This window comes from Lutzomyia longipalpis, chromosome 1 (genome assembly GCF_024334085.1).
Source record: "Lutzomyia longipalpis isolate SR_M1_2022 chromosome 1, ASM2433408v1".
NCBI classification, from domain to species: Eukaryota; Metazoa; Arthropoda; class Insecta; order Diptera; family Psychodidae; genus Lutzomyia; species Lutzomyia longipalpis.
Genome location: NC_074707.1, coordinates 18,854,560 through 18,880,529, shown reverse-complemented (window position 1 = coordinate 18,880,529; position 25,970 = coordinate 18,854,560). Strand labels below are relative to the sequence as shown.

The 25,970-nt window shown below is 34.7% G+C and overlaps 1 protein-coding gene across 6 annotated transcripts in view; it reads left to right on the top strand.

The window, feature by feature from the left end:
• LOC129795896 (dystrophin, isoforms A/C/F/G/H) overlaps positions 1 to 25,970 on the top strand; it is a 221,833-nt gene that overhangs the window by 180,875 nt on the left and 14,988 nt on the right. For all 6 annotated transcript variants that reach the window (XR_008751164.1, XM_055837459.1, XM_055837473.1 and 3 more), the window contains 3 exons: positions 580 to 730; positions 7,358 to 7,481; positions 8,000 to 8,154. Coding sequence is in view for 5 of the 6 variants with exons in the window: in XM_055837459.1 (XP_055693434.1) it covers positions 580 to 730; positions 7,358 to 7,481; positions 8,000 to 8,154 (430 nt within the window). In the remaining variant the exon portion in view is untranslated. The remainder of the gene's footprint in view (positions 1 to 579; positions 731 to 7,357; positions 7,482 to 7,999; positions 8,155 to 25,970) is intronic.

Below are 25,970 nucleotides of genomic sequence, written 5' to 3'. Positions count from 1 at the left end.
CTTTGTATTATAGAATTTTACACAGGCCCTATACATAAAAAAAACCTTTGAAGAGACTATTTTAAACCTTTTTTGGTTAATTTTGTTAAAAATTGTTTCTTTTTTTTATAAATTTTTTATAGTTCCTCACTATCTAAAAAATCTCAAATTCAGGCCGGTGTCTAGTTAATATTTTTCTTTATTATGTCTTTCTACTTTGTCCTTAATCTTTATCTTTTATCTTTTTTATGGTAAAATTATTCAACTCTACGAAGAACACAATTTGTTGAAATCATGTCTATTTTCTGTGTATATCTGTATTTTTTCTTCCTTTTCATGCTCCTCCTGAACAGCTCAGAAGGATGCACTCTGTTGAATTTACATACAATTTACATAAATGTACATATTTAGGGGGATTTCTGGTGTACAAGAACAGATGGGAAAAAGCAAAAAAAAAAAGGAATGGCTTATGATTCTGCGAAAAACTTTTCTCACACACACCTCTTTGAAAATGAGATAAGCTAATTTGTGGGATGATTTCTCAATGAGCCCAATTTTCCTCTTATCCATGATTTTTCTTTTTCTTCTTCCTTCTTGTAGGAATCGTCTGGAATCAAATGCTGAACATTGGAATGCTCTTCTTCTTTCCCTGAGAGAGCTCACTGAGTGGGTGATTAGGAAGGACACGGAGCTATCTACCCTCGGTATGGGTCCAGTTCGTGGCGATGCAGCAAGTTTGCAGAAGCAGCTTGTGAGTATATGAGCAATTTTCTTTTTTTCTCATAGCCTTTCGCGTGAGAGAAATGTGGATAGAGCCTCATAATTTTTATTTATGCCTCCAAATGCATTTTGCCATCTTTTTTTTTTTTCACACACGCTCATAACGAAAAAAAAAGGGGTATTAGTTTTAATTTATTGAGTGCCAAATAAATATTTCACACGATTTAATTTTCAGTCAACCAGAAATTCATGCGAGAAAAATTCCACACTGTGATATTTTTTTTCCATTAAATATTTTTGGGAGAGAGAAAGAGGAAAGTTATTGATTTCTTTCTGATTAATTGAAGATGTGCTAAAATGCTTAAATGTGGATATGTATTACAAGAGCCACATAATTTTTATGCAAAAGATATTTAATAAAATTGAAAAGGATTCCTAAGCTGTGCGAAAAAACCTCCAAAAGCTGTATAAAAGGTGGATCAGAAGCACAAAGAGTACTTTTTTGAGCAACTCTGAATCCTGACTCTTGAGATGGGGGTTGTTTCTACCCTTGTCTAGCATATGTGTCGACAACACTTTGTACATTATATTCAACACATAACCCAAAAGTTGTAGATGCTGAATAAAGCGTGGGAAGGATGGGGCATTTGTTGGGGAATTCTGATGCTCCCGAGAGCAATGAGTTTATTGCAATTGAGAGATAAATTTCCTTTTGGAGTTCCTCTGTGATATCACAAGAGGTTGGGGGGTGGCTGGAGCATGGTGAGCCGTAAATAGGAATTAACAGGATGGAATTGTCGAAGCTTTGTTCATCACCACACCACACACACAGTAGGGGTTGTTGGCTTTTAAACCCTTCCTCCTCCACACATACACACTCCCCACAAAAGCTCTCAATGTGGCATTCAGTTAAATTTCCCAACCACACTTCCTGGCTCATCTCTCGATTCTCCTTCATGCAGCATGCTTGACTTTTTCCCAACCAGTTCTCCGCACTGAAACTTGCATTTTAGAGGGGTGGGTGGTTGTGAGCAAAAGCTCCATTCCACACTTTGCGGTTAAATTCATTTCAATAGACTCCAAAATTGTTCCTCTGCAGTTGCATTTGGTTTGTGTGAAGAATGAGAAAAGTTCCTTCGACAATATTCCGTTGATTTGCTCGGTGAGAAGAAATTTGAATTGGCGGAAATTGCATACATCTTGGCGTACGTTTTAGCATTTGAATTCCATCCAAACGGACACAGATTTTCAGGCACTGAGAAAAAAATTCTCACACCTTAAAATATTTAAAATACACCCCTTAAATTCTTAATAAAAAAAATCTCAAAAGACTAAAGAATAATTCGATGCAAAAATGAAAATATCGACATACCGACATTGCTTATTCTCGTAGCTACGAGAATGGCTGGAATTCTTATCTTCTGCTCAACTTCTTCTTCCTTTCTCTCCCATATATAGGTGAAATTTTACAAATTCCACCCGGAGTTGCACACGAAGAGCTCAAAAATTCTCCTTCAGTGGAATTTTGCCATCCCCCCTTTAAAGTCCTCCTCCCGCACACATTCAACCCACTGCCAAAGCAAAAAAAAGTCGTGTATGGCTAAATTTTATGACTACGACATGTTGAGCATGTCGAAGAAGATTTGTCGCGCGATAACGACGTGATTTAGCCGTGATATGTGGAGACTTTGGATGGGGGATGAAATGTTCCACTAAAGTGCGTTGTATATAATATGAAACCCCTTTCGTTAGAAATTCATTTGATCCCCCGACAAAATTTTCCCTTGCGCGCCTCTCTCATTCATAACTCTATCCATTTATTATTATTTTATCCATATTTCTCCGGAATAATATAATAAGTTGTAATGACGGGATTTTATGTAGTATACACATGGGGAATTTTTGAAGGCCAAAAGTACTCTTGAGACCCCTAAAAGAGTCCTCGTGACAACACTTGAGTTGAGATTTACATGCAACTGAAATAACTTCATTATTTATTTAAATTTATATACTCACAAGAGGAGAATTAATTTAAAAAAAAAATAAATGTATATTTCACAAAATGGGGTAGAAGTCAATGGGAATTAGTGAATTAAAAAAAATTGCTTGAATTATTTGCATGGTGATATTTAAGCTTCAATTAATGTATTTTTAACTCAATAAATGTTTCAATAAAATGAAAAAATATTTTTTTACCTTGAGTAAAGATACATTATAAAAATTTTTAAAAATTAAATTTCATTTTAATTAATTTTCTATAAGTGTTTGATCTAAAATCATTTAATCTTTATAGGCGCCATTTTTTTTGTTTCTTTTGGAGATTTATAAACATCACACGATTTCTTCAACAATCAAAATAATAGAAGGAACCTGAAAAAATTTTAATACCAAAAACTTCTCATCCGGCTTAGAAATAAGCAATAAAAAAATTCCAATAAAAATTCATCCACATTTCCAATCAAATTCTTTTGAAAATCGCTCACAAAAATTCTTCATCTTCTTCCACTAGACCATTGTCTCGAAGAAATCTCATAAAAAAGTATAAAGACATTTAATATCTCAACCCAGTATTACTATCAATAGTTAAATCATTGATTCCCACTTTCTTCTCATGTTCGCGTCTGGTTTGTGTGCAAAAATTTACGTTTTGCAATAAAGCACACCATCCAGGCGGGCCCCCATGCACGAGGCAAATGATTGCAATTTTTGCAATAAACGTAAACCATAACTCCCCAAAAGACATTTTTATTAGATGGAACGAACATTATAGTGGAGAGAAAGAGGAGTGTATATGGGGTTTTTGGCAGCGGATATTGAAGTATGTATCTCTGTGTGTAAATCTCTCAAAGTATGTTGTATGTTGTGTGCACAAAAATGTGGAATGGTTATTAATTTTTTTTTCTTACTTTTCTTTTGCACCATCCCTCTTAGATGAGAGGAAAAAGGAGACAAAACGTATAAAAAAAATCTGTGATAATAGGAAGAGAAAGAAGTGAAGGGAGATCGTCCTTTTAAAAAAGATGCTCGTCGACACTTTATCATTTAATAATTCTTCAAATACAATTTCCTCTCTTAGAAGCTCCAAGAGCATGATTTTCATATGCCTGCGGGATTACGTCTCTCTCTCGCCTCTCGTTTTATACTTCACTTAATAATATTGCATAAAAGAAGATATATGGTAGCTGATGTTCTTACTGGCTAAGGAGTGGGGCGGGGTTTGTGGAGAATAAGATGATGTCGAAAATTTCGCCCCAAACACAAATCCATGGTAGATTATCTTCCACAAATAATATGCGATAGAGATGTGAAATGAGGGTGCAACGAGAGCTTTTTCATTTACACATACAACCTCCCCACACTTCTCATCACCCAACCCCCCTCATTTACCCTCTTACCCCCTTTATAGTAGCATATTTTATGAGTGCAATATAAAGTACGAGGAGCTTTTATTGCATTTGAAGGGATGAGACCAACATATGAAAAGTTGAGCATTATTATTTGCGAATTATGGCGAATTAGTTGGTGTTCCACTTCGTGGCCAACACCAAGTATTGTAATCGTCGGAAAAACCGGCCACCTCAGATCGGGTTCAAACTTGGTATGAGCACGTTTTAGACATCCCACATTACGAAAATGGTGGTGGAAAATTTTTGATCCGGCCGGCCTGCCGGCCGGCCTGCCGGCCTGCCGGCCGGTCGCCTAAACTTTGCCTTATAACTTTCGAACGGTAAGAGATAGAGACTTCCGGTTTGAAGTTTTCTATAGAAATATGGGTGTAAAATTTCATTTTTTCGCATTTTCAAAATCCAAGATGGCCGCCGTCCGCCATTTTGAAATACTATCAATCACTTCCCTTATAGCTAGAGGTCTGAAATTTTAGTATGTTGTAGAGCTCAGAGAGACGTTTTCATCAACAATTCATACTTGACAATCGGTCAAGCGGTTTAGCAAATATGGCGGCCTTAAGCAAAAAGTGTTTTTTCGATACAACTCGAGAACGGCTTGACCGATTTTGATCATCTTGGTATCAAATGAAAGGTTTCAAGAAGCCCTACAACTGTATAGAACATTCCAAGTTCCAAAAACATCCGCAAGAGGCGCTAAAATCAAAAACAAAAATTGCCTAACTTTAAGAGGCAATATCTCCCAACATCTGTTATAGATTTCCTTTAAATTTTGATATGTTGTAGCCTGACTCAATATCTGTCACCAGTCCGAAAATGAAGAAAATCTATGTCGCCGTTTAGAAGATATGGCCATTTGAATAATTCTTGCATTTGAAAAGTTCTAAGAACCATATCTCTTGAACCGCTTGTCCGATTTGACTCAACTTTGTATCAAATTAAAGGTTTTGCAATTATCTACAACTTTCAAGAACATCAGAAACCTCTAGAACCATTCCTTCAGGACGAAAAATGCGAAAAACTGTTTTGGTGAAACAAAAATCCGCCATTTTGTGTTCTGGAGGTGACCTTGAAAATTATTGAGATATATGTCAAATTATAGCTTATTTCAAGACCTTTCCAAAACTAGTCATGAAATTTCTGTAGGTGTTATAGAACAAGAGATATGACAATTTTTATGCATCAAATTGCTGAATTTCACTAAAAAATCAACTTTGCCTACTAATATTGTTCACAAATAGTATTACAACGCATAAACAAACTTCTACACGTTGTGGGACACCAACTCTTATAACTGGACGCGTTATGATTGACTTTTCTCATGAGATGATATTTATTAAATGTAAGCAATTAAAGTTGGTGAAAATGAGATTTCCCGTTGCCAAATTTATTACACGGGTCATTTGATGAAATCATACACAATTTTAGGGTGGAGAAGGGATTTATAATGGGGTTGTAAAAATTTATATAAAAGAAACTACTCTGTACTGAAAATATTTTCATGATTGTTGTTGCAATTTTATCATTATAAAAATAAAATGAAAGAAGGAGTTTATTCGTTTTTATTTGAAAAATAATTGTAGACTCTTAATGAATAAATTCCTTTAGTTCAATAATAAATTAATTTGAAAAGGTGCTTTTTGAACGCTGAAAGAAAATGCAATGAATTCAGCAAATAAAATTGGGATCACTACAAAAAAGCAGGTTACAAAAATGCATCAAATGCAATTTAATTTGAGAAAAAAAATTCAGCTTATTCTGCATTTAATTCACGTAGTGATTTGTAAGGAAATTAGGGAGGTATTAAAAGAAGTTGCAATGAAAGAAATAACTTTTTTCTAAGGACTCTACGTGCTAATTCTCCCTTATTGAACATTTTTTTGTCCATCTGACAATCTCGGAAGTTCTCAATGCTCATTGATTAAAAAAATCGACTCAGCAGAAATGTATGAAAAGCTTCTTGCGGGGAAGGAAATGAAAGGAAATTCGTGTGACTTTTCAATGTGTCACAGAGTGCCAAAAAGACTTAATTTGCGAAAGTAGAAGACTTTTCCTGTGGAAGTTCTTCGCGAATGAATGTGAGATTCTTACAGTTAAAATGGAAGCAGAAAAAAACACATTATCTCTTGAAAATCTCCTTGCATTTTATAGAATGTGAAATTATTAACATTGAGTCGACTTCTTGTGGCTTCCAATGTATGTGCTCTACATTTGTGACTACATAGAGTAAATTGTGTATGATATTTTCTCTATATAAAACATGACACTGATTCACGATACAACGTAATCAGCAAATTATTTGTCAAGTGATATCTTGGGCAAATAAATCGATTTGGGTGTCTTGAAAGCAACTTAAAGAAAAACTCTTCTTGCACGTGGAGTAAATAATTATTAAATAAATATAGATAAAAATATAATTTGTTAAAATTATGTTTGAGAATAGCAAAGCTAAAATTTCTTTTTTTCTGCAATCAAACTTCGTTCAACATTTCAATTTGAAAGCAGATAAATCTATAAAATAAAATCAATCAATAAAAAAAGCAGAAAATCAATAAAAGAACTAATAAATTCTCCCACAGGTATACTAAAAAGAAGAGAATTTTAGTATTGAACTTCTTCTCCCTGATGCAATAAAATAAAGCAATATATTCCCTTCCAAATCACTGCATTCTTATATACAGACTGAGAGTAGGGCGAATTTTTCAAGAGGAAAAGGCATTTGAATGCCAAAACAGCAGTTGAAAATATTAAAAAACATCTCTAAGTGCCCTCCCAAAAAAAACTCTTCGTTCAATTCTTTTCACTCCCATGTGCAAAAGAAAACTCCCGAAATGTTCAATATTGCAAAAAATCATTTTCAGCTTCTTCCCAGAATATTTTCTTCTGTGAGAATATTCGAGGAAAGCAGCAGAGAGGAAAATTTGAGCCGCAAAAGTTGAAAATTGAAATTCTCCCAAAAGGAGATTCTTCACACATATTAGTTGGCAAATAGATCACAAAATTGAATATTTGCCAAAAAGGAATTTTGCCTTCCTCCTTCTTCTTTGAGTGGGGTTGGTTGGTAAAAGATAGGGTGGAAAGTTCCTTGTTTGAAACAAGAAGGGATGTTCCTATTCTAGGAATCGTCTAAGCCACTGTGTATGCCCTGGTTAGAGGAAGTGGAAGATGTATTAAGAATGGCAAAATGCATTTGTAGTGTGTTTTGGTATATAGAATGGAATTTCTAAAATTGATTTTCATGTCACTCCAAACAGGATGACCACAAAGCGTTCCGCCGTCAGTTGGAGGATAAGAGGCCGATCGTGGAGAGCAATTTGCTGAGTGGTAGACAGTATGTGGCCAGTGAACCTCCTGTATCGGATACAAGTGACACAGAAGGTGAGTTTCCCCCATATCATTGCTATGACTCTTCGTTAAATATACGAAACTAACTGGTTTCCACTTTAGAGTTTTTCTTTCCCATATTTTCCCATGAAATTTCCGTGAAAGTTACGTGAAATATTATACTATTTTATTAATTTTTTTTACATAAAATATTATCTTAGACTATGTAAATGCTTTAAAAAAATCTTTCTTTATTTATTCTTTTTTTTATTGAAAAAAAAATCAATTGAGGGATTGAGAGGAAGAAAATTCTTTTTAAATTCAATTGAAGCTTTGTTTGCCAAACCCGGCGCCTCCACTGCTACCTATCTACATCAATATCTAGACTTTTCTTAAGAGAAAAGGAAAATCACTTTGAATCTTTCTCATGAAAGATAAACCATCCAATGAACCCTACTGTGTAAAATAATAAAATTTCGTCTGGATTTTATCTTGCAACATTGAACAAACATTGGTCTTGTGGAGATGCTTTTGAACTAATTCATGTCATTCTCTGTGGGTGTGATTCACAGCTCTCGATGGGGATTCGAGGTATTTGTCTGCCGAAGAACAGAGTAGGGAGCTAACACGGAGTATTCGTCGGGAAGTGGCCAAGTTGTCTGAGCAGTGGAACAATCTAATTGATCGATCTGACCACTGGAAGCATCGTCTCGACGAATACATGACGGTGAGTAGAAATTTCTTCTTATACTACATTTCAACCCCCTTCCCCTTAGTACAAAAAAATGAGGAGGGTTGTAACATGTGCACAGAGATATAAAATCAGCGTGGAAACTTTTCACACCATTCTTTCTCGCTCCACTCTCAATTTGTCACCAAGAATCGTTCTATTATTCATTCCTTGGAAGGAAGAGCTCAGTATGAGGAGGTGGAGGGATGAGAATTCCTTCTGTATGTAGTATCCTTAAGGAATGAGGGTGGGTACTGTGAGATAAAAGTCCTCATAATCCTCCTTTCATGGTCTCCATGTGATACGATGTGCAAAAATGCATGGAGATGAAAAAAAGCGTTGTTGTACCACACCGGAAAAAAATGGGTGAGATTTTGGGTTGAAGGGTGAGGCGAAGAAAAAGCAGAAAATACTAAAGTGATAAGCTTTTCCCAGAGTGTGGAAATCGATGCATCGTATTTTGGGGGAGATGCTCAAAGTGGGGACACACACCATATGGAGTTTTTGGGGGGATCAATTGGGTGGGATTTAGCCAGATTTTCCGATTTAAATTTTCACTTCAATGAGATTTCATCCCACAGGTTTTCTTTTTTTCTTGCTGGGGAAAATCCCTCTGCCCAGTATGGTTTAATATATCCACAAAATTGATAGGGGGAGATTGTTTTTCTCATGCACCCTTGCCCTGATTTTTTTCCCACCGCCCCAATTGCCCTACGTTCACCCACGAGCCCCACGAAAGTCTCTAAAAGAATTTTATTTCAACAAAATATTTTTTTGTACATAATTTTCTTTTCTATTTATCTCTCGTGTTTTTTTTTGTCGTTTTTTTATGTTTCCCCACAATGCTCCCCCGTAGTCTATGTATAGAAAAAACAGAGGTCAAAACATTCAAAGTAATGTAAATAGTGCATGTAAAGAGAAGTTGAAATGCAATGCCAGAAGTAAATGGGAAGAACGCAATGGGCGCATAATAAAATGAAATGAAAATGTTGATAGACGACGAAGACGGTGTTTTATGTGGGTTTTACCAATTATTTCATTTGAAATTAAATATTTGAGGTGTAAAACCAGTAAAGTGGCGCATTTTGTGGTGCCCCAGGAGAGAGAAAGGATGCACACATAGAGTGTTGAATAACATAGACAAGGTGTGAAGTAAATAACATACAGAAGAGCTGTAGCTCTGCGAGAGATGGGGCGAGAATTTTAAAGCCTCGAGGGGCTCTTCATTCTCCACAAGGGATGTATACCGAGAACAATTGCAATTGAAAGAACGTGTGTGTGAATTTAACCACATAAAAGTACCTGAAAATGATCCATTCAACATAAACTTTATACGAAATTATCCTCATGCCAAATGCCTGTGGGAATAAAAGGAACTAAAGAGAATCTAAAAGCTTTTCCAAACTACCCAGCTATTTGACCCTATTCACCCCTAGTGATAACAAAGATTATCTAAAATTCTCCAAAAATCATTAAAATAAATATTTATAAGCTCTACAAAGTGCAAAAGATGGAGAATTTTTGTTAATTTTCCGGAAATTCTCAAGACATGGTGTCGTGTTCCTTTTTGTATATATAGTTAACTGCTCCCACAGTGCAACACGTGCTGTGCTCAACGATAAAACAATTTATACATGGAATAGTGTCTCTCCAAACGATAAACTTGGTGTGTATCAAAACCCCACATAATGGTATGAAATTAAATCCAACGCTATTATGTATTTTCTTCTCCTATACTATGTTCCATTGCAATTATAATTTATTATTATGCACAATGGAATTTCTACTGTGAAATTCTAAATACAATTTTCTTATATATCTTTTTATATTATATTACTCTGAGTCAATGTCTCAAAATGTGAAATATGATATTGCATTCTCTTGCACATTGTACCATATATACAACAACATCAGAATATATTTTTCCTTCTGAATCACTTTGCCAAAGAGAGAAGTGTTGGTCTTTTCTGTTCATGAGATGGAGGAAGGAGTATGTAGTAGAAAAAATGCGATTCTTCAGACTTGGTGTCGCACAAGAGAAGGATTTTCTTTCTCAAAATGGGAAGAAGGTGAAGAAAAATCTTGCAATGTGATCTCACAAATGGGGGTTAGTTTCTTTTCTCCATCTATTCCTTTTTACGTATTTATCTCCTTCCTTTTGAGAGGTTTGGTTGTTGAGAGAGATGAAAGTTCATATTAATTTCTGTGAGATCAAACAAATGTATAATATATTCTTGATGGCATGAATATATATACTTTTAACTCAACATTTTGTAATAATTTTGTGAAATGCTTTTAGTGCAAGCCTGAGTGCAAGTCTCTTATTTCTTCTTTTTTTTGTATTTTAAAATCTCAAAAAAAGGAGTAAGTGGGTGGGACACTTTCCTCCCCCACATTACATCACACACAGCGCCGTCCTTGAACTCTTAATCTCTCCTCCAAGTCATCAGACAAGTGCTCTTAAAGAAGAAATCCCCACGTGCATTGATGGTTAAAATTCAAGAGTCACGTCCTCACCAGGAGAATGTTTTCCATTTCATCGTGAGCGCCTCTCTTGCCCTCGGAAAAAAATCCATTCACAACATCACCAAATTGGGGTCTCTCAAATGCCCAAGATAAGATTCTAGTGCACGATTTTGTTGTGTTGAATTTTTGAAGAAGTGAGAAAGGAGGAAATAGAAGTCAAGCAGACAGAGAAATTACATTCAATTTAGCATTCTTCTCTGTTATTTTTTTCCACCTCCTCCTCCTTCATCCTAAACAACAATGCAAGATGTTCTTGGTTCACTGAGAAACTCTATTAGCATATCGTTTGTCACGAAAATTTGTCTCATTGACCTCCCGCGCGTATACATTCCGTGTTGTTGCATTGTGCTCCCCTATTTTCTCCACATCATTGTCAAGAAAAAAAGGTATATTTATATCGTGAGTTCTTTAATCCGGAATCACGACCCAGACACTCTAACCGATTTATCTTATAAAACTCCATTCTTGCAATTGAATGAGATATTGGAACTCCGCATCAGAGTTGATTAGAAACATTGTAATTTGATTTTAATAGTTTAAAGATAAAATCATCTTGGTCTTTAATTGTCTTTAAATTTTAAATTATGTTTTTGTGTTAATTTTTTGTTACTCTAACATTTGAATTTTCAAATTTGTAAGACTAAGTTTTAAACGTTTAAATTTTTTCAATTTTTTTAACATTTCTTTTCTAACATTTAACGTTTGATGTTCAATAACGTTCTCTCCTTAAATTTTTTTTAAATGTTTTTCTTAGCCCTAAAAAAATATTTCTTTGTAAATTTATCACGATCTTTTCATGCTCTTTTATCTACAAAACATTTCAATCTGTTTATTTCATATACAATTTAAATTTGAAAGAGTCTCAATAAAACACATTAATTGTCCATGTGAGAGAAGAGGTGAAGATTTGTAGTGTCTGTTGCATATGAATAGAGAAATGAAGAGTATGACATGAATTGAAGATAATTACATACTCCCTGTGAGATTGAGATGGCAATTAATCATGTTGGTAATGTTGTCGTCTTGGCGAGAAGTGCAATTTAATGGTGCAAAAGACGATCAATAAATATCAATGAGATTGAAGTGAAAAAAATTGAAATTTGAATGGCGCCCAAAGGTGAAAGTCATCATTTTAAAGCCGACTCCATTACTTTAAAGGCTGAAGCATCATCATTGGGAGTGGATTCCTTTGCGCAAAGTATTGTCTTCGCAAAAGTCAATTTTATATTAAAAGTATACGCAACAATATCGTGTAAATTGGTGACGGCACCCTCTGTTCGCTATAATATACAAAATGTATTATGTACACACTCTGATGGAAAACTGGGAGGATTGAAAGGGTATGGAGAATTTGTAAGCACAAGCAAAAGCCAGTGGTTTGGGATGTGTGAAGAAAAGATGAAGAAAATGTGTCTTAAAGTGATTGGAATTCGTGATTGTGTCTGTCTCGACGGCAATTTGTAAACAATTTTTTTGTTCTTCATCCATCCCATTCTTTTCTCCTTTTGCTTTTAATGCATTTTAATGTACTTAGAAAAGCAGAGTGAATAAATTCTGGAGCTTTTACAATGTAAAGCGATGATCTTGTACACAACAGAATATAACTCTCATCTTCCGTGTTATCTTTACACACTGCTTCGCCTATCTCACGACGTCCCTTCGACGCGGAATATGTACAAAACAATTTTTCGTGTTTTAATTCTATGAACATTTACGAAAAAAGCAATAAATGCTTAAGTAAATACTTGATAAGGTTGCATGAAGTGCAATGGGTTTAGTTTGTATATGTGGTTAATTCAAATGCAAAGTTGTTGTCGGAAACAACAGAAATAGAATCCATTAGGAAGGTGAAGATCTTACAACGAGGGCATATCTCTTATCTTGTCATCTATGCTGACTTTCAATTCCCTCATACAACTCTGTATGGCTAAGGGCACACTCTAGACAAAGATTATTCCAATTTATCACTCCTAAAACGACATTTGTAGGCTATCTACATTTGTTATTCTAATAATTTAACTCCTCTTAAATTTCCATAAGCCTTTTTCAGTCTCTCTTTAAAGTAAGAAGCTTCTCTATTTATTCAGAATTTTCCTTATGGCGCCATCTGTTGCAATAACTCTCTTCCCGTAAAATGGCAAACTAATAAAACTTTTAAATCACAAGACAGAGGCACTAAAGCAATTCAAATGCAATAATTATGAGAAGCTGCGGTGCAAATAAAATTTCTTCTCTTGATTATTCAATACGGTGCTTGAAAATTTTATCAATTTCACCTTAATTTGCGAGCTCCATATCTTAAGAGCAACTCTCGGCGATATTATAAAATGTTTTTGCAACACTATACTGAGAGAGAAAAGTTCTCTTGCAAAATGAGTTTTTGCTTTTTCGCTTGATTAAAATCTCACAGCCAGCCAAACTACTATATAACATCGTGGAACGTGTGGCCAAAGTGTGGAGATTTTCCATGCCACGAGTGGAAATTATAAGAATATAAAAAAAGAAGCAGTGAAGAAGTTTCTTGCACACTCTGCAAGCTCTATTGGGGAGGGAATTTTTAGTCAGATGGTGTGAAGGAAATTTAGCAAATCAATCAAAATGCTGTTTTATTCTTCACTAAACTTCATTCAACTTAATTGAGAGTGAAGTTTTCTTGTGAAACGTCTTCATTATTTGTTGGGGGATATCTTTCGTTGCATTCATTAAAGTAATGTTTATTTAAATGGGAGAAAATAATTCAATTAATGGCAAAGTTTAGTGCTGAAAAGAATTTGCACTAAATTGAGATTTAATTGATTTGAATTTAAATATTAATTTGATGGAATAATTTTTGCATTTCCTTTGTAAATTTAAAATATTTCGTTAAATAGAATAAACTCTGAAGAAGAAACAATTAAAATTTATTGAAAATAATACATTATGTAAAATTTTTTTTATTCTCATGTAAATCTGCAATATTTCTATTCTTTTCATTGAAATGTGGCTTCTCAATGGCACACACATTTTCTGTTTATCACACAAACAGCCCAATATATTCCTTCTTTATTTGCGTTGATTGACTTTCAGTGGGACGAGTAGGAATTTTAATATATATTGTACATAAGTTTTTGGCTGAGAAAATAAAACGTCTGTGCGGGAAAAAAAATGCGTGCACGATAACACAGTCGAAAAAAGCTTTCAATCAAGAAAAAAAAGAACAAGAATTGATTTGTGAAATTAAAATTCTGCTCCATATTGATTTGTTTATCTTTTCGCCTCTCTCGTATTTTCTTTTCCGTCTTTTCACAGATTTTTTTTTCAATATGGCTTTTTTGTGTGGTGAGAGGAAAGTTTTTTTTTCACAATATAAAGGAAGAATGAGTTATTTTTTCCGCTGTGGTGCCGATGCACGACAAATGGTATGTAATGATGGGAAATAATGACAAATTTTGTGCCATGCAGAGCTTTTTATTTTGGACCAAAGTTGTAGGGCACAGCATGGCAGGAAGGGGGGGGGGTATATTGAGCAAAAGAGAAAAGAGCAATTTGGTATTGATATAATTTTGAAAATACAATGGTGGAACATGAACAATATTGCTTGTGGGATTGGCCCTTTTCTCCATCAAAACTCTGGCACCGCGCACATTTGAACATTGCGGAGAAAATTTCACACATGACTTGGGCTTTTTCGGGGCAAACCATACCATGCAAACGGAGGGAGTGCTATTTCCATGATTTATTGAGTTAATTCCATTTGGAATTTTATATATTATGTGTACAGTGTATTCACACACATTTTTCACACGAGCACACCCTCACTTTGCATTTTTACTCGCACATTTAAGGAATTTCCTGGCCGTGTGAGGCTGCACAGAAAAAGAAAATATACCCGCTGAGACGTCTCTTAATTTCAAATAAACAGTCAATTTTTTTTTTCGGAGAGGATTTATATTAGTGGAAGATGACAACAAGAATATCATGTGGCGCGCATTTTTTTCACGTCAACCTCTCCGCTAGTATTCCCTTTCATCTCTCTTCCCTATCTCTCTGTGATCTCATCACTTCATTAGAAGTCTTCCTGGGTTCTCCAAAAGTGCACACGGCATCTTTGGATCTCTCTATGAGAAAACAGAAGCGATTGATCATGTGAAGAAAACAGTCGATTTTATTATTAAATGCGCTTGAAAATTATCCAAATGCCACCAATTTGTACTTCATTTCCGTCCGGATTATCTTTGCAATATTAACCCAGATATGCCTGATTTTTTTAATGTTTGAAAATTAATATTCACATGTTTTCTCAAATCTTTTATAAATTTTAATAAAAAATATTCTCCAGAAAGAATCTCCATACATTGTGCATAAAGTTTTTTATCCACACCTCTCCCATCAAAGAGAGCAATTTGTTGTTATTCTTCTCCAACTACAAATTCATGGCAAATGTACCTATTTTATTTAATCTCATGTTATGCACATTGTGTGTATGTTTAAAAGTCTCCATGAACCGTATAGGGAGAGAATGAGATGAGGAGTCAAAAGGCAAGAAATTAGTTTAACTTTTATGTAGTAGGTGTCTATATAGTGTATGTAAGTTTTAAATATCTCCCCGGTGTATGACCCATTTGAATTGAAATTGCAAGCACAAAATTGCTCGGTGAATTACGCATGAATACACTTTTCTTGCACACTCAGTGAATTCAACAGGGTGCATTGTTGTCGAACGTTGGTGTAATTTTTATACTTGTCTTTCTCTCTATTTTTTTGCAAAAAAATATATATATAGCAAAGAGATTAGGTTGTATGCTATATATTTGCTGATGTAGTTAACATTTTAGTAGAGCTCAAAAGCTTTGTGCTAAAGTGGTCATTTTTTTTTTTTTTTTTCATGTTGCACAAACCAAATAAAAAGAGCCCATCTTATGTACAAAAATGCCGTAGACTTTGATGGAATACGCGCGCGAAGTTTGTGAATCCAGACACTCGCGAGATTTTTTGCCTTCCTTGTTTTTTAGTTCCTTGAGCTCACGAGCCGCTTCTTATTTTTCCCTTTTACCTACATACATATGTATATATATGCTCTTTGCCGGGGTTCAGAGGGAAATCTCCTTTCGGGCTTCCCGCATGTGTGTAGAAGTGGCACTATAAACATTCAAAATAAGAAGAAAAAAAACACTGGATACATACAAAGCCAGAGGAAAGGCGTTCAAACATCATTATAATATACCCGCAACGCCGCGAGAGTTTGTGTTGAGAGCTAAACCACACAGGCGACCATTTTTTCGTTTATATTCCTTCTCCATAATGTTTATTCCCGCGCGCAACAAGCAAAGTTTCGCAGCACATGTATTTCACAGTGAACCTCAAGTTTTCAGTGTAATTTTAAAATTCGTCGCGTTAAGACGGGCTTCGTTGGGTGCGCGAGTGCACTTAAGTGGAGTGATTAATTGCGCTGACAATGCCGGCTGGATTGTGCCAACACTGTGCTTAAAAATTGGTAGAGAAAAAATAAGTGCAGAGAAGAAAGTTCTTAGGAAGAAAAGAAGTCAATTGAATTGCCACCAATAATTAATTTGACGAATGATGTGATCCTCTTTGTGATTTGCTCCAATTATTTGCTCTATAACTACAGCCTAAATGGCAGAATACTTACAGCGTGAAAATGATCCTCAATTTCTGGAGGGAAAATTGGAAATTCTGCAGGGTTATAGTCATGGCCTATCCAAAAGGACCAAATATATAAATTTGTTTGTCCACAACCACGAATTATCTCCAAAGCAAAACCACAAGGACAATGTTTTCAGTAGGTGGGGGAGGGGTTAAATTGAAAGTTATTAGTGCAAACAAGATTATACATTATGGGTGGGTTCTTCGACGATTTTCTTCACACGATTTCTCCCTCATCCCATTAAACCCCAAAGATAGCGCAAATTCAACAGATTTAATACAAGGATACAAGCTCGTATATTTATGAAAACCACAAGCAAAATATTGTAACCACTTTTAAAATTTTATAGATAAGAGATAAGATTTGAAGAGAAAATTTATTTTTCTACTTTCTTAATTTAATTAAACTAATTTTGCTTATCAGGAAAAGTTTTTTTTTTAATAAATGAAAACTTAAGAAATCTTGAAGATTACAATGAAATATAAGTATGAAAAAAACAATTACGTTTATACAGTTTCTGATGAAGGAGTTGATGTAGTCGAAAGCTTTGCATGTAGTTTGCCGGATTCGGAAATCTGTGAAATATTTGAAATAAATTTAAAACTCATTAAGGAAAATCAAGACGAATTAATTGCATTCCAATCACTTTTTTTAACATTCCATTATGATTTAAATTAAAGATGGTAAACACAAAATTTCCATGATTCCTGTAGACCTGAAGATGAAGTTAAATAGATCCGGAAAGTCAAAAAGTATATATTTTTGATTTATTTCTCAGTAAGCTACACTAAATCTCATCTAAACTATAGAAGAAAAGAGTAAAATATTTCTATAATAAATGAATTGAATTGGATTATTTAAATCTTTATCTCTAATCTATTAAAATAAATTCCAAAAGGACTTTATCAACTCTGATTAAGAAGTTTAGTGGGTGAGGGAGTGAGAGAATAAATGGATGACTTTAGGGTATATATGGCCCTTTTTCCTTTGAAAACCCTCCCGGAAACAGCCATCTTTCTAAGTATGTGGGTTACCGTAATAAAAGGCGAGAAGATGAGGATAAAATTTGCACTTTAATTGGAGATTCTCCTATATTAAATGATCACACTTAATTTCCCATTAAATTCCACTAATTTTCTCCCCATACCCAGGGCGAGTACTCTTATTCAAAATTTATCTTCAAGACGATGAAAATTTATTATTAAATAATATTGGTGGGCAAAAAGAAGATGAATTTCTTCCCACTGGAATTTCTTCGTGGTTTTTTTTGAGAAGTTGTGAGAAAGGCGGTGGAGAAAAGATGTGGAGACGCAATTTGAATTTAAATAAATTCCGCTTGACACCACACGAGTGAAATTCCAAATATTTTCCCCCTCAATGGCGTGAAAAGAGAATAAGATATCCAAAGAGAGATTGCATTAATTTGTTGTTCCATACAAAATATTTTTGGGATTAGCTGCATTCACGCGGCTGCAGTGACTAATTCTAATGCTATTTAGCATTGTCATTTATCTATTTTGTGCATTTGAATATACACATACCTACCTAAATACATAAACTCGCGTCTGTCGTGAGATTTAAGACGAAGACATCAACTTGTTATTTATTTCTTTTTTTCTTATTCTTCAAGCACAATGTAGGTGGATGAAGAAGTTGAGGAAGGAAAATATAGTCCACTTGTGGTTATGGAAAATAGAAATTTGTATATGAATATAAAATGGAATGACCACATAAAGCACAACAGGGAGTCCACACATCGCCACATACTGTTGAAATGTGAAGTAACACAGGCTGGGGGCTTTTTTTCTTCATGTCGTTCAATAAAGTTCGGGAGGAGATTTGCATGAAATTGTTTTCAAGTAGTTACGGATCGTTGAACTCATTAATTAAATAAGTTCTTGCTGGTTTATATTGAAAAACGGAAAGAGTTAAAAGAATGAACACAAAGGAGGAAGCTGAGCACGCACATTTTTTTCTCCTTCTTCGTTATTATTTATCTTGAGGCACAAGAAGTTCGTAATGTGATTTTTTTGCCCATTGCAAAATTAATTTTTCACGCTGCTGTGAAAGAAGTAAAAACTGAGTGATCGGGAAATAAACATGGAGATAATTCCGGTGGAAGAATTCTATTTTCTGGTGGAAAATCCTTGGACAATTCTTTGGATCCAATAGAAATTCTTCCATATTTCTCCATAAATTTTTCCTTATGATTTTTACTCATTTTTTCATAAAAACAATTTTAAAAAATCATTTCAATTCAAAAATTCGAAGTAACGAATCTTCCTCTTAACCCAGTTTTCATGATCTTTATTTTCTTCTCTCCCCTCGGTGCCCCCTCAGACCAGATAACTTAATGAGACAAATTTGATGAGACGCACCGCAAAATATCTTTGGAATATCCCGGAGGGCTCGACTTTCTCATTATTCCCTTCACCAGCTTCTTCCCACTTCTTCTTTTCCCGCGTGTTTGCAAGAACAAGTTTCTTTGCTGCCAAAAATTCCATTCACATGTGCAATAATTCTAAATTTATACCTCTTCCGCCCACTTACGTCCCTTTGCAGCTTCTCTTTTGTGCATTTTTTCTTCACCTCATGTCGCTTTTTTCCGTGTACGTACAGAAGTTTTTTTTTTCAAAGCCACACAGGGTAGAAACTTTATCGTTCATTGACTCGTTATGTGGTCATCGTGCACCTTGGAAAAAAAAAGCAGAAGAAGACATACGATTCTCTCAAAAAGAGGTGTCAAACAAGTGAAATTTTTTCTGTGTGTAAAAAAAAAGTAAAAACCCCAAAAGAGAAAAACTTCTCCAAACTTTGTGACGCGCTGAGAATTTTAAGTGTTAAGAGAGGGGGTGATAAAAAAAGGTATATGTCTCACTTACAGGTTGTTCTTGCGGATTAGCCTTCATTTAAAATTCCATTCACGAAAGAAGAAATTTACGCGAATTTCAGGACGTGTCTCGCGAATAGAATGAAAAAGAATTTTGCCGGTGAGAAAGGTCATGTGAAAATCTTTCAATTTCTCTCCGTGGTTGAGAGACAAAATGCACAAATGAAAAGTTTTTTGGAAAACTTTTGCTGCTACTTATCCATGCACGTCTTCATTGAATTAGAAATGCATCTTTATTGGAAGTTTATCGTATTACTAACACAGTACGTGAAGGAGATTTTTCATGAGGGGGTAGGCATCTGTGAAAGAATTATGTTTAAATATTTGTAAATTTTCTAATGAAGATTTAATTTACATAAAGTAAAAAAAGGAATTTGAAGATTTTTGAATAATTCGGCGCCTCCACTGCTATCGCAAGAATTTTTCTTTAATAGATAATGTAGTACTGATAACCACCAGGCACCTCCATCTTCACCAGGTGTCTCCATCTTTACCAATTGAGCTCTCCATGTTAAATTTTATGAAAGTTCCTCAACATTATTCAATGCATTTCCATGCAATTTCTCATGTTTCTTCCCTATTGAGTCACCTCTCTTTCTCACTTAATTATGAAGTGCTAGAATTTCCACCCACCTCTTTGCAAAAGTCGCTCTCATTAATCAAAAACGCTCACAATTCCGTGGGTGTGAAGTGCAAATTGTTCTAAAATTAGTCACAAAATGCACTTTCAGTGTGACATTCAAGGAAGATTTCTTAACACTGCTATTTGAAGGCAGCAGGAAGGGGGTTTTCTTCATACATCAAAAGATATCTGTGTATATACCTTTGGGGCAAATCACCTAAGAGGAGAATCATCATGAGAAAATGTGTCTGACAAAATCGTGGCACATTAATTTGTACTTGAACTTTTGCTTTGACTTAGCAGGGTTAAAAAAAAGGTGGAAAAAAGATGAAAAAGACCCATCACGGGGATGCTGTGCCATCAAATGGAAATGTTAAATGAAGTGTCAGAGATTCTCACCAGCAGTATGGCTAAATAGCACATATAGCACCAATAAATAGCCCCACGCGAACCATTGAGTTGTATGTGATGTATCCCAGCAAATAATTCAGAATGTGTACGCACTCAGAGTATCGGGGGGATTTATGGGGGGAGAGATTTTGAAGTGCTATATGGGTTGAAGATGAGTGGAGTTCAATTGCCATAATAATTAATGGATTGCCAAGGTGTTTATCGTGTGGCACACCGTCCACAAACACAAACCTCTTATACATAGTGCATGAACCCCGGTGCGCCAATGCGTGAGTGTGATAAATCTCCTTATTAATCACTGACGACGGATTGCAGTACCATTGTGTTGTGTAGTGAGTGAAAAAAAGAAAAGCTAAGAACAGAATCACACAGCTGAAGAACTAAAAGAAGAAAAAAGGAGGAGGAAGTTTTTCGTGCTGCGAAAAAAAGGGGGAGAAGACAGACAACCCCACAAAACAACATACAAACACCACACCACACACCCAAAAAGGAAGAAGACACACCCCCGGGATGCGTTTCTTGTCGCCCATCGAAAAGTCCATCAGCACTCTGTGCTCCTCGACATCAGCCATGGATACACTGGGGCCAGAGGGTGAGAATGGGCGCACGTCCATGTCTTCAGAAGGTGGGACGTACGACGATGAGGATGATGATGAGTACGAGCTGAGCGATTGCGAAGTCACTCTCGTGGATGATGCCAATCTTCGTGTTAGCAATTGCAATCCAGAGAATGAGGGTGAACTCATGTTCCTCCAGGTCGTTGAGATGCTGCGCTTTGAACAAGAGGTGCCCATATATTCACATTTTTCTTTACCTCTAAACTATGTGTATGTATGTTTTACCATCCTCCCTATTTCGCAAGAAAATCCCCCATCATAGAAAATTGCACAGAAGAATCATTTCAATCTGCACATAAATAAATTCTCACACCACACTATTTTCTTGTCAATCATCTTCTAAAGGAATGCTACAAGAAAGAAAAAGAAATCATCACAGGTTAAAAGAATTCTTTAAAAATAAAAGATGTTTAATACAGTTGGTGTACCTCATAACGAACAGAATTAATTTTTGTACGTTATAAGACATAATTTAATTTTTTTGAAATATTAATAAGAACTAAAAAAAAAACTCTGAAATAGCATAAAAATCATAAAATATCTCATTGAAATAAAATTTTCTTTAACACAACCATCTTCCCAAAAAAGAAAGATTTTTCTTGACATTGAGTAATAATTTATTTTAATTAAATTTCCCTAAATAAAAAATTCACATTCAAATTAAGAAATATCCCATTGCGTTTGCTAATTAAGTTCTTCTCATTGTCAAAAAATGAAGAAACGAGAAAAAACTCCCACACACAAGAAAAGCATTATAATTTTATTAAATTTATTCATAATTCTTCGTCATATTTCATTTAAAATAAAAATGAAAATTTACCTCAACTGTGATTGTTTTGTGTGCAGTGGGGTAGCCATAAACAGCAAGACGTCTTTTCAAAAGCTCCTCATTATCTCATTAAAGGCTGTTGCACCTTATTTCATTTCCCAAATGACACCCTTGAAAAGTTCTCTCTTTTCCTCTCTTGCTCTCACTGTGTATGAAAAGGGCCATCAGGGTGCGGAAGATGGGGGTGGAAAAGAAAATTCCCATAAGTCTCTTTAATCTTCTTTTGCACGCGGGGGTGGTGCGATAGTGTGTGTGAGAAGAGAAGAAAGGGTAAGAAGAGTGTGGGAAAAAGGAAAAAAAGGCTTCTCAACACTAATTTCATGGGAAGAGCAACCACCGAAGGCCCCAGCAGCAAGTGCGAGCATAAAAAAGACTTTATTCGCCTTTGGGAGCTTCCCTTCCATACCCCATACACTATTTTATGTGTGCATGTAAGAAAGGCCAAAGAGAAGATGTAATTTCATACGCAGCATAAGTCATCATTAAATACGACCTTATCTTTTTCGTTTCTGCTCAGGCCAAAAACACCAACAAATTGCCAATATGATGATCATGAGACAGTTTTTTATGTTTCACAAACTTCTTCTTCTCCATCTCATTGCTTTTCCACTTTTTTTTGCTCCTCTTCCACTTGAGACAATCTTCTCAAATTCTAGGTCATTTCTAACCCCACACACGACAATTTTTTCTCTTCTTATTCAAAGCAATTCTTCCTCACACACACACGGCGTTGGGACAAATTGGAATGAAAGAGTTGTTTGGGAGGAAATCAAATGCTCAGCCCATGGCACCACAAAATGACCAATAACAGTGTCTTGCGTGACTTTTACGAGCACACCGCGGGAATTTACGGTGGAAATTTGTATTTAAATGGAACTCAAATGATGATCAGGAAGTTCAGTAGCAAGAGATTTCTCAATATACCTTCAATATTGGGAGGCGTTTTAATCGCCCATCTTTTATTTTGGCTCAATTTACAAGCAACAGCCAAGAATTCTCGATTTGTATCTCTCTTGTAAGATGCTTCTTAAACATGGGATGGTAAATTATATATACAAGAAACATACTGCACTGAAAGAATGTTCTTTCAACCTGCAGCTGCTTAAAAAGAAAATTTCTTGTAGGTCTTCTTTTTAGCTGAAAGAACTTTTGAAAAATAATGCAAAAATATAATTTTTTAACTGATCTTGAAAGCATTGAATTCAAGACTGACGAACATGCGTGCTTCACTTAACGAACTTTTCAATTTTTCACTAATTAATTAATTAGGTAACTGAATTTGACAAAGAATTATTTATTTCTTCCATAAAACACTTCATTTCTCGATTTTATTTTATTCAATATTTTTTATTTTTATCTTCTGTTTATTTAAATATTGATTAAAAACCAATACAAAGTCACATTTTTAATGGTTATCAACTGTTTGCATATTTATTGTCCAATTATTTTGCCAATACGGGAAATAAATGTAATAATTTTCAATTATTTCATCAATTTTTGGATAAAAAGTAATTAAAAAGAAATTAACCCCACAGGCAAACGACTACAGCCTCCCCCCTGATCCCCTTTAAAAAGTATATATAGATAGATATCAATTGAAATAAAATTCATGATGAGAATGAATCGTTAAAATTAATGAGAATGATTTTATGCCGTATGAATTTTCACATTACAATTCTTTTATTTTTTCCCATTTTCATGATCATTTTATTCTCATATTTATATGTATTTCTCCTGCCATTTGATGATGAAGTCCCGCATTGATTGTCAGTGTGGTGAATGTCTCTATCATCACTTAACGATCCCTTTTTACAGCTTTTGTATGGTATTTTATGTTGCTCCGCCATACAAATGTATTCAGATGTGAAATAATTTTATGTCCTTTTACTGTTTTGTCAGTTACAAACATACATCATCATTCTATGCAATTTTATGAGATGTTGTCATGTTTTCTGATGCTTTTTTTTGTGTCTGAAAAGAGATAATTGAAAGAATCGGATGTTAATTAAAAGTTAATTTTTATTTGGCGCCATCTATGAAAAAATATACATTACAACTTGCGCCATCTGCTGATAATTTTACATTAATATACAGAGGCAATGCTGAAGCTCCTTTTAAAGCAAAAACTTTGATTTATTTTAAAGACATTGCTCTTTTATGTATTTTCCTCACTTTGACTCATTTTAATTTTATGCAAAAGCAAAATAAATTCATAAACTTTACCTTGCATTTTTGTTGCATATTTTATGAGTCAGCCATAGAGTCAGCAAAATAATGAAATGCGTGACTTTTTTTAAAGCTTCATTTTGTCACAATATTGACTCTTTCATTTTTTTCTCTTCTCACACGTCAATACAATCTGATCACTTTAATAACAAAGAATAAATCAAAATGGATCAATAAAATTTACAAAATAAAAATGAAAAATATAATTTAATTGAAGGCTATTGAAAGAAAAGAAGTCTTTCTGCTAATAGCAAAGAAGCACAATGATGGGGGAAAAATTAAAGATGAGAAAATTAAAGTGAGAAATGAGCTGCATAATATGATAAATCTGTGCAAAAGCTACCGAGCGTATTGCAAATAGTACTGGGGGATCAATAAATTGCATTTTGTTGTATTATATGGGCGCATCTCTCGATAAATATTTAATTGCAGCTATGAGTGCGGCTGCAATTGAATTAATAAACGGTTCACTTGCTTATTAATTACTGAATGACGGCGGTTCGTGGCTTTTTCTACCTCTTCCCATCCTGTGGATTTTTTTGTTTGCTCTGTACACACGGTGGGTGGCTGTCTCCCCTCCCCCATGTAAAGAAGTATATAAATTACAATTTTTGATTCTATGCGTGGAGTCTGTTCTTTTTTGAAACAAGGAAATAATACAAATTATCAATTAGATTTCCAAACAATTTTTTATTCATAAAAGGGATTTCCTGTAATTTTATTGATTAAACATCAAAGATAAACATTTAAAATCAATTAGGGTGTGTTTAAAAATATTTTGTAAATTCATCAACCCTTTTTTGCCATTTATATTTTAATAGAATAATTATTTTGCACTTTATAGTACTGAACGGATCAAGAGCATTGAGTAGTTAAAACATAGTTCCAAATTTTTCAGCGCCATCTGTATTTAAAAACCTAACCAAATATTAAAAGTATTTATCAATCTAATTCGATAAATACTCAAAATTTATTAATTGATTTGCTAATTCAGCATTTGTTTGCAATAACAATCACAGAGAAATGAATGAAAGAAAAGAATCTCAATATGCAAAATAAACTAAACAACTGAATAAATAATGCGGAAATATGAAGAAGGAGCATAAAAGAGCATTTCTTTAGGGGGCATTTCGTGCCTCCAAGTCAAAACTATCAACATTAAAAGAGAGAGAGACAGAGAAATAAAAGAGCCGAAAGAGAAATTGTTGTATGCAAAAAAGGGGGCATGAGGAAGAAAATTGATCTTGTGGTGCTATTATTTTAGCTATTGCGGGACCACCAAGTAAAATTTCTCGAGAATCATAAAATTCTGCTTCTCGTGCAAAAACTCAAAATGTTTTTTTCATTGCGCTCAATGGGCGTCCATGTGCCACCCACATAAACTTCGGGTAACTAGAGGAGACTCATAGTAAGATAAATAATTCTGCAGCTATTTGGGATCGTTCCCATCGTGTGAGGTGATAATTCCTGTAGAGACACAAACTAATTGGATGCTTACCAATAAATATTTGCTATAGATTTGTAGTTTAACCTGCTGGCCGCCAAGACCTTGGAGCTTCCTTAGAGCGCCAAGGTGGGGTCGTTGAACGACCCCAAGAAGGAAGTCGATTTTCTCATAAACTATAAAACCGGGAACTGTCGGGTCACTACCTTTAGACTCCTTATATAGTCCTCTTGCCCCTTGCATCACAAATTCGCCACCCGGAAACACGCAGAAGAAGATATTAGGGAAAAACATTTTTCACTCATTTTTCACAATTTCTTCGCGAGAAATTTGCCACGAAGTTGACTGCAACTGCTATTTTTTTCACTATTTCCCCACATTCCCCTCACTTCCCGCACCGTAATAAATGGCAATATTTCTCGAATATTCTTTATTGTTTTGCACATTTATATGCTTCTAATTATGTTTTATGTTGTTTATGTTACTTATTCGCGATAATTCTGACACTAAGATGGTAAAGTGAGAAAGTAAACACAACCCTTCAACCCCCTTCAACCATATGATTTATGATGTGACTAACTTCATTCTAAGAAATTTTCCGCAG